The sequence below is a fragment of the Chelonoidis abingdonii genome, chromosome 3 (assembly GCF_003597395.2).
Source record: "Chelonoidis abingdonii isolate Lonesome George chromosome 3, CheloAbing_2.0, whole genome shotgun sequence".
In the NCBI taxonomy this organism is placed as follows: domain Eukaryota; kingdom Metazoa; phylum Chordata; order Testudines; family Testudinidae; genus Chelonoidis; species Chelonoidis abingdonii.
The window spans coordinates 87,331,708-87,347,789 of NC_133771.1; the positions used below are offsets into that span (position 1 = coordinate 87,331,708).

The 16,082-nt window shown below is 40.4% G+C and overlaps 1 protein-coding gene across 4 annotated transcripts in view; it reads left to right on the top strand.

Moving 5' to 3' along the window:
• FIG4 (FIG4 phosphoinositide 5-phosphatase) overlaps positions 1-16,082 on the top strand; it is a 151,370-nt gene that overhangs the window by 95,220 nt on the left and 40,068 nt on the right. For 2 of the 4 annotated variants that reach the window (XM_032774671.2, XM_075063880.1), the window contains exons 17-20: positions 1,813-1,871; positions 3,258-3,405; positions 4,856-4,939; positions 12,494-12,689. In XM_032774671.2, coding sequence (XP_032630562.1) covers positions 1,813-1,871; positions 3,258-3,405; positions 4,856-4,939; positions 12,494-12,689 — 487 coding nt within the window. Of the gene's footprint in view, positions 1-1,812; positions 1,872-3,257; positions 3,406-4,855; positions 4,940-6,672; positions 8,399-12,493; positions 12,690-16,082 lie in introns of those variants that run through there. The other 2 variants (XR_012655524.1, XM_032774673.2) reach the window with 2 other exon arrangements.

The following is a 16,082-nucleotide window of genomic DNA, read 5'->3' on the forward strand; positions in this document are numbered from 1 at the left end:
CAATAAATGAACAATAAACTAAAATAATTGGCTACATCATTCATATCAGCCAAGCAGCCAATCTCCAGTTAGTCTGGGCACATAAAATATGTGCAACATCTTTCTTCACGTTATTGTCCACTTATCCTGAACATTTCTGAGTAATGCTGTGTGGCAAAGTGAATTCAACTAATGTGTTGCAAAGGTGATTTCTCAAATGAATGTCCCAATGCAGTGTGCCTGGTCATGAGGGTTTTAGCACTTAGGAAATTCCAGCTAGTTCATAACACTGCAGTTCATCTCCTTAGCAACACAGACTACCATGAGCATAGTCTTCAGGTCTTTATATTGTCTTACCATAGAATTTTGAATCATGTTCAAGGTTTTTGTCCTTATCTTCAAAGCATTATGTGGCCCAGGACTCTGATACCTAAAAGACTGTGGCCAACAATTATGCTTCTCTGGTGCAATGGAACTCTCAGAAATAAAAGTAAAGCTTGTCTGTCCAGGAGACGGAATTTTCTCCGAGTGTACTCTGGGTCTATGGAGGAACTAATGACTGTCACAAACCTCGCCGCTTTCTGCTACAAGTGCAAGGCAAATTTCTTTGACTGTTCCTTCTCCAACATATAAAAGATTTTTTTTTTTTTTTTAAAAGAGAGAGAGGGAAAAAAGAACACACACCCTACCAAAACAAGATACTTCACTGCACACACTTCTGCTTCAGGGGGGAGGATAAGAAAACAAACAGCATGTGATTGATGTGTTCAGGTTGCTTAGTGCACACCTGGAAGGCTCTCAGATACTACTGAATAAGCGTGGTATAAAAACGTATATGACAGGGATCTGGGTAGCAGAACTTCCAGTGTGTCTGCTGCTGATCACTGAATTAGCCTAGGTAGGATCTGATCTTTAATGTTTAGGAGCACATGGTGTCTCAAATAAAAGCCATAAAGATAACTATTTTTTTTCCCTTCCAGGAGTGGTGTCAGTATAATTTAGAAAAAAAATTAAATATGAGGAAAGATGGAAACATGTAAATATGAATAGCTGAAAGAAAAAGCAAGCTTCATTTATGCTTCATTTTGTTTTCCAGTAGGTTATCGATTTTCATACAGTGAGAGCGGCTAGAGCACTTTACCTTTGTTGTTAAATAGTCCAGTAATGAAGCACTTTGTTAATCATACAGATCTAAGAATCAAATCTCCTGTCAGTGTCTTTTTAAGAATCTCAGTGCTCCTGTCAGGAAGCCAGCTTATTTTGTATTTTTCACAAAACTTTGCAAATTGTCAAAGTTTTCCAAATATTTATTGATAAATATTATTGCTGATCTCCACACTCCATACCCTCTTCAGATTTTAAAATCTTAATGTTAATATTATTTAACAAAAAAAAAAAGTCCAGAAAGATGTTAACCAGTAAGCTTCTCTGATAGTTTTGCATTGTTATGACCATTGTCTTCTCAGATCTCCCTCCATGCATTATGTCTTAAGTGCCAATCCTGCAACTGCTACCAAACAAGTTGGACACCTGAAGTAAATGTAGCTCTGTGCAGACAGACTGCTGCACCTGCATAGAGCCCCACTGGTTTCAGGGGTCTGTCCACAAAGGTGCAGTTGCACAACTGGGAACTGTTGAACTTTTTAGGCCAGCGATGGTTCTTTCCTTTCTCTCATCCCTGCAGTATTAACCACCATGCACAATTAGGTCACTATACATTGTATAAAAAGTGGTGTGCATGTTTTTAGATGTGATAGTAGATTGAATGTTTGTTTTCTATATAAAATATTATAGTAAAGTCAATTGCATGTGTGAATTTCTCCCCTCCCGTAGCTATACCTACTGGTGGACACAAGGTGTATTAAATCATTTACCACTGCCTTATGATGAGGGTAAGTGCTCTGTGTTCTTTTTGTTTTAGAGAATATTTTGGAAAAATACTGATTATTTTTATTCAGCCATTGAATGGTTTGCATCTATTCCTTTAATCACAAATTAACAAACTGATGATAAAATCTGTGCAGTTATAACAGCTGACAGATATTTCCTTCTCAATAAGCTGTGGGTTTCACTAGCATATATGAAATGCTTGCATCACACTTGCCAAATGTCCATAAATTGTTGAGCCAGATATTGTGAATGTGGTGTTTATTGTAGATTTGTGGATATGACTTTAGCTTTTATAAGTTCACATGCAGGGAAGCATTTTAAATAGTTTTTTGTCTTTCCTATTCATATGTGGCTTGAAGTATTGTAGATTGGTGACACATAAGAATAGTGTAGACCGGGGCGGGCAAACTTTTTGGCCTGAGGGCTGCATCAGGTTTCAGAAATTGTATGGAGGGCTAGTTAGGGGCGGAGGTCATGGCCCGGCCCCCACCTCTTATCTGCCCCCCCCAGGATTCCTGCCCTATCCAACCCCCTCCCGTTCCCTAATGGCCCCCCTGGGATCTCTGCCCCATCCACACCCTCTGCTCCCTCTCCCCTGACCGCCCCTGGAACCCCACTACCCCATCCAATCTCTCCTCTCATTCCTGCCGCCCCCTCCCCCCCCAAACTCCTGCCCCCTACTGCCTCATCCAACCCCCTCTCCTTCCTGACTGTCCCCCTGGGACCCCTGCCCCCTATCCACACCCCCACCCCGGATCACCACCCCGAACTCCCCTGCCCTCTGTTCAACCCGTCCCCGCCCCCTTACTGTGCTGCCTGGAGCACTGGTGGCTGGAGCCAGGCTACACCGCTGCCACCACACAGTACAGAGACCGAGTCAGGCCAGGCTCTGCAGCTGTGCTGCCCCAGGAGCTCACAGCCCCACCGCCCAGAGCATTGCTCCAGCGAAGAAGCGAGCGAGCTGAGGCTGTAGGGGGAGAGGGGGGAAGGATAGCGGGGTGGGGGCGGGGACCAGCCTCCCAGGCTAGAAGCTCAGGGACCGGGCAGGACAGTCCCATGGTCTGGATGTGGCCCGCAGGCCGTAGTTTGCCCACCCCTGGTCTAGCTGATAATTCACATACAATTGGAAGACACATCACCACTTCTCCAGCTGGGAGACTGTTCAAATCAGAAATTGAAATGTAAAAGGGAATCAAATTAACTAGTTAACTTTTTTACAATATACCCCCTCAAATATATGTCTTATTTCTTGTGCTATAGAAAAAACATAAAAGTGTATCTGGTTGAATTATTACAGGGGTATGCTAATTTTTTTTCCAAATGTGCTAATGATTTGCAATAGAACATGTTGTCTTTTCCCCTCCTGGCCCCCCTCCCCCGCACTCCAGTGACATGCACTGAAAACAGAAGGAAGCTGATAGTGAAGAAATTTCACAAATATGAAGAAGAGATTGATATTCACAATGAGTTCTTTCGGCCATATGAATTAAGCAGTTTTGATGACACCTTTTGCTTGGCAATGACCAATTCTGTACGGTATGTTTTGTGGTGTTATAAACAATATAACTTAGATTTCACAGTTCTAATACATAACCTGAAACTTACTTTAGTGCTTGGTTTCTCAGCCTCTTTGAATCTTGCCCCGCTTTAGTATTTGTTTTTACTTGGAGCCCCCACCATCCCTTTACAATAGTGGGAAGAATACTATTATGTAGTGTTGCTAATGCATTTGTTCAGGCAAATTACTCAAAATACAAATCAAATGGTACTGTAAAAACACACCTTACCTGTATTAGTGCTGCTGATGTTGGTCAGTGAGATATCTGAGTAAGTGGCATTGCAACCTGACATGCAGGGTCACACCACCACTCAAATTTGGACCGGCTGCCCCTCTGTCTGGTGTGATGGAGGTTGGCTGAGCCAGATTTAAGTGAGTGGCATTGCAGCCTGGCACTTGACCCCCACATTTTTAGTATAATTACTGAATTATTAGAAGATTCACTGCCCTCCTATGCTGAAAATTTGATGCGCCACTCCAGTTGAGAATTTCTGATTTAGAGCTTTATTCAGCTGGAAAGAGGACATGTAGTCTACATTATCTAAAACTTCATTTGGATTCATGCAGTTTTGTCTACACAGTGCCATAATCCAGACTACAGGGTGTGAATTAGCGACTGTTCTAACCTGTTGCTCTCTAACAGCCCCAGGTAGACACCTAGATTCTGCTGGCGTGAACTAAAAGTTACCTAGTTCATTTTGAGGTAGTCCCATTTAAAACAGGACTAGGTACCTTTTGTGCATGCCAGCAATATCTGTGTGGGGCCTATAGAACACAGCATGTTAGAGTGCTCTGCAAATCACATACTCATAGTCTGAACTGCAGCACCATGTAGATAAGCCCATTCTAATTCTAATTTAGGAGAAAAATTATGTCTCTGTTCAGATATGTTCTGTTTTTATCTCAAGATCATGTGCGCTTGAAGTTTATTAAAACAATCATCTAGGGTATTTTCCGGCTGGCAGCCTTAACACCTTGGATCATGCCATCTGAGTATTTTAAAAAATAGTTTTAGCATGCACGCTTTGGCTTTTGTGAAAATGATATCTAAAATGGCAATTTGAACTATCCTGAGTGTCATGAACGCCATCATGAAAATAACATTGCTGGCTCTCCATTAGCCCCACCCTGCTTTACAAGTGACAACTCCGTGCATAGTCATGTTTTGTGAGTCTGCATGGTACAACTGAAGGCTTCTTAAATCTCTTTGGATTTTAATTTTTACAGTTTGTGACCTGTAATCAAAGTTTAACCTAGACAATCCTTTTTAATTCATGACAACAATTTTTAAATTCAGAACTAAATGTTACAGGACGTTCAGACTTGGAGATGTGAAGAATTTTCAACAAAACTGGACAAAATATAATTTCAGAAGCATGTTTCACATGTTGAGCTTTATTTTATGGCTGGTTTCCTCCCCTCTTTCAGAGATTTCATGCCCAAGAATGTTGGAATTGATCCTAGTCCATTTACAGTGCGGAAACCTGAGGAAACTGGGAAATCAGTGGTGGGGTAAGATTTGCATATAAAATATGAAATTTAAGATATTGTACTGGCATAATAACATCAATGTAGAGTACAATGCAGTTAACAACAAAATGCATAATTACTTAGTTCAAGATGAGCAATGACTTGAAGGGGACACACAAGTCATACATGGCTCTTGAGTTGTGAGGGATAAGGCTAAAACCCAAGTACCTACCTGTACTCAGAAAGGGAGTATAAGGGCCTATTTCAAGTAAATGGAAAAATTCTTACGGACTTCAGTGGACTTTGAATTAGGCCTTAAATATATTTATTACAGTATCAGTAGCATCTTGTATTACTGTGCATTGCCCTGTGTATGCCAGACAAACCTACTACGAAATCAGTTATGTGAGAGTATACATTAAAACATAATTCAGATTAGGCATAGTTTAGAAGAATAGTGAAAATTTTCTGCAATGTGTAGCAAACATTAATTTGCATCTAAAGCGACTTTGTAAATAACTGTCTTCTCCCCAAACTAAATCTAAAGAAAATGGTGTTGATGGGTTAAAAAGAAATATATGTATCCTGGTGCTAACAAGATACTTTTTAGAAGAAATAGAAATAAAGGAAACTATAGAATAAAAAAAATTCAGTATATTCAGAATCACAGTGTCGACTAAATGTGAATACAGAAAAGAATGCACAAAAATTACAAGGTGTTATATGGTTATAGCTAAGGTTGCAGGAAAAAGCAGATGTTACATGAGATATACTATATTACAGCATGCCATCAATAATATACTATCTTCTAATAAATATGTATGATCTGTAGCATAGTGTATGTTTTTCAGTATGATTTAAGTATAATAAATATTTAAATGTGTAATAAGTTTCTAAAAAGAAAGTCAGCTGACAGTCATGAGTAGTTTGAGAATGTGACACCAGAAATTAAAGTTAAAATTGCTTTCAGTGTTCTAATATCAAATTAAAATACCATCTGAAGATCTGGTCTGAATGTTTATCATAAAAAGAGTATCACCATTCTTCAGTTGACTGTGCATGTGCATTCCATTCTTGGTGATTTGTGCACACACTCCACTCACAGTTATAAGAAATTTTTCCCTCAGTGGAACCCACTGGAATGGCTCAGGTGCCCTCTGTTGCCATGTGCCACTGCGTGCTGGTATAAATGTCCCAGCCACCTACAAGATCCCACAGTTTCCTCTTTCTGCCACGTGACTGTAATTAGAATTGCTTAGTGCTCTGTGTGCTTGTTGTAAATTAGTTGTAGATAGTTTACTAGTTGATTGATAATGTAGATCGGATAAGTTTCTTTCTCAGTACCCAGTTTGGGGTTTTTCCATTTCTTGGCACCAAGGGATGCCTTGGTCATCGGTTTCAAACTCTGTATCTTTTGCACTAGGCCAATGACAATAAGTGACCCACATTCAAGCTTCTTAAAATGTTTAGGGGAAGCCCATACTCAGGATTGTTGTTAGATTTGCAAATACTTTAAGCCTAAAACAGGAAAGACAGAGAAGCCAGATTAAAGTTTTTGCTCAAGTTTTACCTCTGTCAGAACCTGCCTATTCAAACTCAGCTCCTAGTGCCTCAGCATCGATTAGGGATGTGCCTCCTATGTTGCCTGAGATTCAGTATTATGTACCTTCCCCAATAAGCAGACTGTCAAGAGGGGAAGGTCTCCAGCACTGAAGCCCTCTAGGTATGGGAATAAGTAGAGTGCAACCAAAACCGAGCGCTCCTTTTCTCTGCAGAAGCCAGCCCCCTTGACTCCGGCACCAAGGCAGGTGCCTTTGAGTCCAGTGCCTGAAGGAGTGCCTTCTACATCTCAATACCAACCACACTGGAAGCTTTTGCAGTAGCAAGAGATCTGATGAGCCTTTGGTACAGGTACCTCTGATGGTGCAGAAGACTGTGCTCTCAGTATCAGCAGACAGATGGGCACGAGCAGCATCAGTGCAGCACTCAGTACCAAGACTAGATTTACCTTAGCCTTCACTCACTGAAGGAGAAGCCTACAATGTTGGCTGTACTACATCCTACTCTGACACAGCACTGGTCTCTGGCACCATCAGGAGCGGCTCCCCCCTTGATCAGCAAAGGGAGATTCGTTGTCCTCTGAATCAGAGATTGGCTCCTACATTTCCCAGCCTTGTAGCTGGTCTTACTACCCTGATAGGGACTTTCTGGCAGGAGTACCATCAGGCATATGGCTGGGTGGTTGCAGTGTCATTGGGGCTCATCACTAGACCAGTAGTCTTTTTGGAACCAAGGGGGGGGGTCCCCTTCCCCCGTATCCAGTTTGTATACATGGCATTTCTGCTCTGTCTTCAGAGAGGAATGGGGAGTCTACTGAACAGGCACCACCTGATATGGCAATCATCTTTCTGAAGGGTCTATATAGGCTGTATTCTCAGATAAGCAGCTCTCTCCACCCCCCCACCCCCACCCCGGGACTTGAACCTAGTTCTATGAAAGCTCATGAGGCTCAGTTTGAGCCTCTAGCACATACTGCACCTTTATCACTGAAGGTGACTTTCTTAGTAGCTATCACTTCAGCCTGGAGGGTGGCTGAACTTCGTGATTGGACATCTAAACCACTTTATATAATCGTCTTTAAGGACAAAATATACTTGCACCCTCATCTGAGATTTCTCTCCTAGAGTCTCATTTTCATAGAAACCTGTAGTTTACTAACCTATGTTTTACCCAAAACCCACATACCAATAGAAAGAAGCAACACCTCCACCCTTAGATGTTAGGAGAGCTTTGTCATTTTAGGACAGGACTAAACAGTTCAGTTTGTCAACTCAACTATTTGTGGCCATTGCAGACAGAATGAAGGACCTCCCAATCTCTTCCCAAAAATTTTCTTGGATAACTTCTTGCATTTGTGTACGTTACAGTTTGGCAGGCATTTCCCTGCTGAGCAAAGTGATTGTACATTCCACAAGATTGCAAAGGTTCTCCATGGCATTCTTTGCACAAGTTCCTATCCAAGTAATTTGTAGAATGGTGACTCGATCTTCAGTCCACACCTTTGCATCCTGTTATTGCCATCACGTACTTAGAGGATGCTAAATTTGGACGAGCTGTACACCAGTCTGTGTGTGCATGAACTCTGATGCCTCCTCCTACTGTACCGTTTGTGACTCAACAAAAGTGGAATGCACATGTGCAATCACCCGAAGAAGAAAAATGGTTATTAACCTTCTGTAACTGTTCTTCAAAATGTGTTGTAAATGTCCATTCCACAACCTACCCTCCTATCCCTCTGCATTGGAGTTGTCCAGCAAGAAGAAACTGAGGAGTCTTGGAGATGGCTGGGCCCTTTATACCAGCATGCAATGGTGTATGGCAACAGAGGGTACTCAAGCCACCCCGATGGGTACCACTGAGGGGAAAAAGTTCTGATAACTTTTTGAGAGGTGTGCACACACTACCAGGAGTGGAATGGCAAAACAACAACAGTTATGGAAGGTTAGTAACCTTGTAGATTTTTTTGTAGTCCTAAAAAAGCCATTGGTGTTGATAATTTGCCATATCAGTAATGCTGTGACTGCATGATGTTACATTAACTTTTGAGGTATCTGCTTTTCTATGGAAATTTTTAGAAGTGATATAATATATTATATTTAAATATACTGAACCTGCAACATAGTCATACTTTCATAAAAGTTCAGGAATGGTGTTTACTTTTTTCTTCAACAGCAAGTAAAAGCTGAAGAGAGGTGACTATTGTGGATATATTTCTAAAAATTACCTGAGTTTGTTATTTTATGTTGTTAAATTCTTTCTTTCTTCCAAAGTCTACAAAGCATTGGGTGAATTGAGCTACTGTATATGATTTTTGTTTTGTATGATGGTGCAGCAGTTGCTATGCCATAGTTAAGGTTGTATTAAAGTACCATTTTAACAGGAACATTAACTCTTTATTTTGTAAAAATCTCATAGAAATGGCAAAAACTAAAGCATAGAATATAGATTTAGAGTACAATTTAATTTCTCTTGGAAAGACTTTTTTTTAAAATGTGTAAGGGATTAAAATCAAAGAGTAATTCTATTGGATTGTATCACTTTCCTTTGTACTCCTTTTGCAAGAAATCTTAACATCTGAGGCCTTTTTTCTGTCCATACTGTGGCTTCTCATGTGCCAATTCTTAGAATATCAGTGATCTATTGATGTGTGCCTGTACAACAATTTAATCATCACAGAAAATATGTGCTCCAAGCTAAACCCACCAATATGATTTAATGAGAAGTCTGCACAAATGCTGTTGATGAAGAAAGATTGTTCCAAATAGCTCTGTAGTCTAGGAGAAGGTTCCTTGATCTGAGAAAGAAGAGACCAGAAGTTCAGATCTCCCCTCTTCTAAGCTCTGTTTAAATTTCCATGCAATTTACTATCCTTATTATTGATTAAAGCAATAAACTCCAACTTAGAAGACAGAAGAGCTGCTGAACAGTATGTACCCTAAACTTTAATCAAACTTGTATTCTAACAAAACTTTAACAAGGATCTTGTATGCTTTGGTCATCTGTTGATAGAACAGAAACAAATCTGACTCTCTCACATTCCATGCATTTGGGAAGTTATTCTGTCTTCACACTGCTGAGGTCACTGTTCAGATTTTGTGTTAGAGTGCTAGTTTGATGAACATGGGGTTTGTATTGCTTTTTGGTATCTATTGGAGATGGAAGAGAAAAGGTCTTTCGGAGTGTTGTAGTGTGGTACAGTACACAGTGCTATCAACATGAAGGTGGAAAGGAATGTACAAGTCATTCCCTTAACATCTTATTTCCATTCTTTTAAATTTTTGAAAGGAGGGGGTATGTTCTGCCACAGTCTTAACTGCCTCTAAATATAGTTTTTGTTTTCTAATATTCTAGAAAAGTTATTGGAAATAGAATGAAATAATTCATTGGGAGTCAGTCAGAACTGTGAATAGTCACTGTCTTTGAAAATGAGGCCACTTATTTAGTTGTCTCCCTTCTAAGTATTCAAGTTTGAAAATGTTGACCTTGGGGCCTTCACATTCATATCATTCCCATTACTGGAACTTCAAATATTCTAATCTTTAATGAAGTGTTAATTGGCAAAGATAGAAGAGACTGGAATTTGGGGTCTTAAGATACAAAGCATAAGGATGAAAGGGGAAAAAATTTCCTGTTCTTTCAAAATAAGGGCCCGATGAGTTGCATAATCTAGTAGATTTTGCTCTTTTGCTCTTTCCCATTTTTGTATTAGGCAGTTCCAAGCTAATTTGATTTTTGTCTCCTCTTTAAGGTAGTATATGTCAGTGTCCGCAAACAAAGAATACATTGTTCAGACATTTCTGTGAGGTCTCATACTTTTGGCATGGAACATCAACTATAGAGCTGCACACAGTTAATGTTTTATTTTCTAAAGGAACAGTGACTACTGGTTGAAAAAGGCACTTTACCTTCATTTGATTCAATAGACTTTAACATTTCAATGAGGCATCTCTGAACTGTGTATTGATTTGCCATCTCCTCCTTGAATTTTTTGTAATTTTACTTATTAAATCGTTTGACTGTGTATCTAAATATTGATTTGTTTCAAACAGCAGGACGACTTGTTCTGTTTATTTACAAGGATGTATTCTGAGATCTCTGGTCTTCCCAGTTTATATATCCTCATGAGCTTTTGTGCTTGAACTTTGTTTTAAAACATTGGCTAAAGTAGAGTATCCTTTTTTGTACTTCTGTTTTCAATCTTAAAAATCCATTTGCAAAACACATCATTATTGTATTTTTCCAAGGGGAAAATTTACTAGTGGTAGCTATCTACAAGAGGTTATCAGGATGTTTTTCGCTCTGCATAGAAATCCCAAGAAGTGATAGTGTGCCTAGTCTACTATGAGTGACAGCCTAGAGTAATTGTATGTTTTTTCCAAAGTGTAGCACTAAATCACCAAGGGTATTACAACCGATCCATGCTTTTGGTTCCATATTTCCAGGGCATTACTGTGTCAGGATGCCCTGAACTTAGTTTAGAGTCATTAAACTGCCTCATGAGTAAGTGAAACAGGCTTTACCAACTTCCAAGCTATAAGTACCAGCAAATGCTTCTGTTGTTTCTTCCACTTTCTTCATCTGACACATCTGCACTGAATAAACTCCTTCAGCTACCATCCTTTTTGTTCAGTCTTCTACAGTGCCATTGAGAACCAGGGAAAGTCCCTAAACAATCATACCTTAAAGCTGAATTAAATGGATACCTGATGATTTCCCAGGTCACTTAAAGTGACACAAACACTTCTGTTGGTGCCACAATTGAGTGTGTGGCTGGGAAAAATGGGGCATGACTGTAGCACTGCTATGCTCCAGTGGTCCCCTGCTAACCCCTTGACCTTTGGAGGGCTGTTGTAGCCAGCGGAAATTAGAACAGCTGCAAAACTGCTCTAAATTGCTTTTTAAGACTGGACCTGTGCCCAGTGGTCCAGGGATAAGGAACTCACAGTAATGGCTTAGAGACTCCTATTCACCCACCTCTTTTTCCCAGACTGTTGCAAACACCAAGTGGACAGACCCAAGAATCCAATCCCTCAATGTTTTATTCCCTAGCCTGGAAAGATCCCTTATAAGGTGGCTTTAGATTTCTATATGGAAACAATAAGGAGAAGTTGACATGATCAGAGGAAATGGAGAGGAAGATGTGTTTATCAGCAGTGTTCTTTATAAATTGAAATGAGGGAGACACTAGCCATGGCAGAAAATGACCGAAGCTTTTCAAGGATTGTAGCATGAGAAAGTGTGTAGTTAGGAAAAAGTGGATATTGATGGTTAAAAAGGAAGAAATAAAAGACTGGAAAAGGGGGAGAAGGAGAGAAGTCACAGATAACACCAAGGTTGTAAGCCGAGGGACAGGAGAGAGAATGGAAATGTCAGTGGTGTTGAAGACACAAGGTGGTGAAGAGGGAGAAGGAGGAAAGATGATAAACTCAGTTTCTGAGAGACTGGCTCTGAGACAGCTATAGAACATCCAAAAGAAAATGTCAGACAGTTAAAGATGTGAGCATGGAGTGCCTAAAGGGAGTTCTCTGATTTGGAGACCAGGGAGAAGGTGTCACTTTTGGGGAGGAGGAAAGTCATTAACACTATCCAGCAGTTTTATGGCTTTGTTTTTCAAACTTTCAAGACCTGGGAAGAGAATTTAGGTAGGGAGCCAAAGATACAAGGTTTGATGATGCAAGGATCAATCATGAAAGATACATAAAGTTGTTTAGAAAAAGAAAAAGCAGGAGTGAAAAAAGAGACTGAGCAGAAAATGGAGGAAAGTTGGCATAGTCATGGAAATGACTTCAGACATTCATCAGTATGAGAAGAGATACAGATATAGTGAATACCCAGGGAAAAGAAAAAATAGGGGATTCAAAGAGCGGGCAGAGCCTTCAAGAATAACAGAAGACATTCAGAAAGTAGAATTTCTTCTTGCACTTTATGCCAGATGAGATGGAAACCAAAATTCAGGAATATACGTATGGTATATTTTAAAGTATTTTGTGTTCATTTAATAAATGTGTGCACTGTCTTTCTTCTTTGAATATATAGGAACAAAAGTAATAGAGAAGAAACTGTGCTGCAGCGCAAAACAGCTGCTAGTGCCCCTCCTCCCCCAAGTGAGGAAGCAGCATCAAGTAGTTCTGAGGATGATTCTGGGACTGACAAAGAAGATGAAGGAGCTGTTTCTCAGCGTTCCACTCCAGTAAAGATGACAGATACAAGCGATAATGTAAAAATAACAGAGGTGAGAAAATTGCACTGGCACACATGAAGGAAGACCATCAACTTAAAATGCATATTTCTTATGAAAATATTTTGCCTAGTGTTACTTGTAACACCTAATGTTCCTGACATTAAAAGGGAAAATTATTTTCTCCGGTATATTTGCTTTACTCATTTGACGGCATTTAGTGAACCTGATTATACACAATTGTCATTTTCCCTGTTTGTTGGAGCCTCTCACACAGCATTGGGGAAGAAAATAACATTTAAAAAAAAAAAATGTGATTCTATAGCCATAAAAACTGGAAAGGGATTTGTGGGCAGGTATAGTATCTAACACTGCTTTTAATTCAGGTTTTGAAATTGACTAGATTTCAAGTTGAAAGTGTCCCTTTGAGGACTTCCTTGGTACCTGAATTCTGAATTGCCCAGTAGTAACTTAATAGTCTGAGGTGTTAATTTAGTTTTATTAAACTAAATTATCTAAACTGCACATTCTGATTTTTATCAGATATTAGTTTTACAGATATATAAAGTAAGAAAAATGCGGGTTGGAAACTTATTAGAGTTTGATTTAAGGATATTTATTTTATATATTCTGATGTGATGTTTCCAGTTTGTGTTTTAACAGTTATAAAGCTTTAACTTTTTGAATCTCAATACCTACTGTCATTAAATAATTGTCTGACCCCACCATAATTTCCAGCAACAGACTTCCTGCATAACGCAGGCCATAGAACTTGCTGGGTGAGGTTCTGCATCAAGCCCATAATTTCTGGTTGAGTTAGAGTATGCGATTTAGAAAGAGACCCAGTCTTGATTTAAATAACGGAGAACCCAGAAACATTTTGTGCCAGCGAAGGGAGCAGAATTTTTATTCATGTATCTCCCCAAACTCCTTGGTAGCTCAGGCTGCCACTTATAAGAGCAAGCAACATCAACTAAAGTCTACCCCTTCCAATAAGGCAGCCAAGCCCAAACACTAAAACCTATTTTTGAGAGAGGTTTTTACTTCAACCAGTATGCAATTTTGTACAGCCAACTTTCAGACGTTATTGTCCAAGTACTATTTTGTTTGTTACTCTAAATTCACAGAATTTACTCGCAAACTTCCTTAAGAGGGCAGGCACAGTGGGTAAATTGATTGCCAGATCATCCAAGTTTTGCTGCAGCAGTCACAGCCTCCAGATCGATTGATAACCGCTGTTGTCACACATTGAGTGTCATGGCTTCATTCCTCCAGATTCCTCAGGGAAGACCAATCTGCAGTGGAGGATTTGCCCTTTGAAGGGAACAATCTCTTCAGTGAGAAGATGTATGATTTGTTACCCCAGCATCCTTCAACGAGTGTAACCCTCCACTCGCTGGACATCTATATTCCTCCACCAAAAAAGAAATACCATAGACCACGCACATACAGGCACTACCAATACTACAATTATTTTACCACCCAGAGCAGTTTTGAACCACCGTGGAGGATCAAATATGGATCAGATATGATGTTCCCACCTCTTTCCTGCTTCCAACTGCAGTTTTTTACTAAAATACATTTTTGACAGGAACTTTGAGAGCTGTGAAACACTCCAGATGCTGCATTCATCAGCCCAAAACTCTGATACCCAATTTGGTGGCCATCTATCTCAGTTCTCCGAAGCCTGGCAGAGGATAATGAGACAAATGGGTTCTCAACATCATTCATACCACCATACCATAGAATGCCCCTTTCCCATCCCTTTTCAGGGACCACTCTGATGAAAAGATATTTATTCAAGAAGTAAAGTCCTTTCTTCATCAGGGTGCTGTAGTGCTGAGGCTGCCTCCAATACTGGGGAAGGTTTTTACTCAAACTATTTCCTCCTCCTGCAAAAAGGGGAGTATGAATCATAGAGTGCAAACAGCTCAATATCTTTATCTTTAGATTGATATTCAGAATGGCCACCTTGGCATCAGTAATTTCTTCACCTGAATAAAGATGACTGATTCATAACTCTTGATATGAAAGATGCCTGCTTCTACATAGACATCCACCCCTCACATAGAAAGTTCCTTAGACTCACTGTAGGTCTGAACTAGTTTCAACACAAGGTGCTCCCCTTTAGCCTTGCGCCAGCCCCAAGGCTATTTACAAAGGTACTATCAGCAGTGGTTGCTCATTTCCGAGGCCACGGACCATCAGTTTTTCCTTACTTTGATTAGCTACTGATTGAAAGATCTCATCAGGTGGTGCTGACAGCAACCTCCATTCTTGCTCCATTTTCTGCATTCACTGGGACTCTGTATAAATATAAAATCCATTTTAGGTCTCATGCAAGCTATAGAGTTTATCAGGGCAATTCTGGAATCTATCAGTGCCACAGTATATCTTCCTCAGGCCAATCACCAATCCATAAAGGAAGTTGTTATTCAACTCAGACTGAGTCCATGGGCTTCAGTCTGTTCATGTCTCAGCCTTCTAGGTTGCGTGGTTTCCTGTACGTGTGAAACCCTTTGCAAGGTTTTAACTTTGTCACCTGCAATCTTTGCTTCAGATCGTATACACATCAAATAAATTACTCACTCCCACATAGAGCATGAGGTTCTTTAGCCTGGTGGGAGACGAGGGAACAAGTGTGTGTTTGGGGCATTTCCTTTCATTCTGCCCATGTATGAGGAGATACTGATCATGGACACCTCCTTGTTAGAGTGGGGTGCCCATCTAGATTAACATACAGCACAAGATGTGGACTCCCCAGGAGTCCATCATGGCCAGAAACCTAGAAATTTGAGCAGTCCATGAGGCCTGCTAATAATTCCTACCACTCATTCAGACCTGAGGGGGAGCACAATCACCACTTTCTGGATAGAGGTTGTCAATTTTTAGAGCTGGTATATTTGTCACCTGATCACTGTGTCAGCAGGACACTTCTCAGGGATTCATGACACACTAGCAGACATGGTCAGCCAGCTCCTCTAAGGACCACAAATGGGATATTCATTATTCTGTGGTACAGATCATATTTCATCAATGGGCGTCTCCATCCTGGACTTGTTTGTGACCCAAGAGAACAGAAAATGAATAATTTACCATTCCAGGGGTGACAAGGTCAGGACTCCAGAGATATGAAACACATTTCCCTTGGTCAGGACACCTAATGCCCATCTTCCCTTCTGTTGCACCATACCTTGCTTTCTGAGGAGCATTAAGCAAGATAAGAACATAAGAACAGCTGTACCGGATCAGACCAAAGGTCCATCTAGCCCTGTATCCTGTCTACCAACAGTGGCCAATGACAGGTGCCCCAGAGGGAGTGGACATAACAGGCAATGATCAAGTGATCTCTCTCCTGCCATCCATCTCCATCCTCTGACAGACAGAGGCTAGGAACACCATTCCTTACCCATCCTGGGTAATAGCCACTAATGGACTTAACCTCCA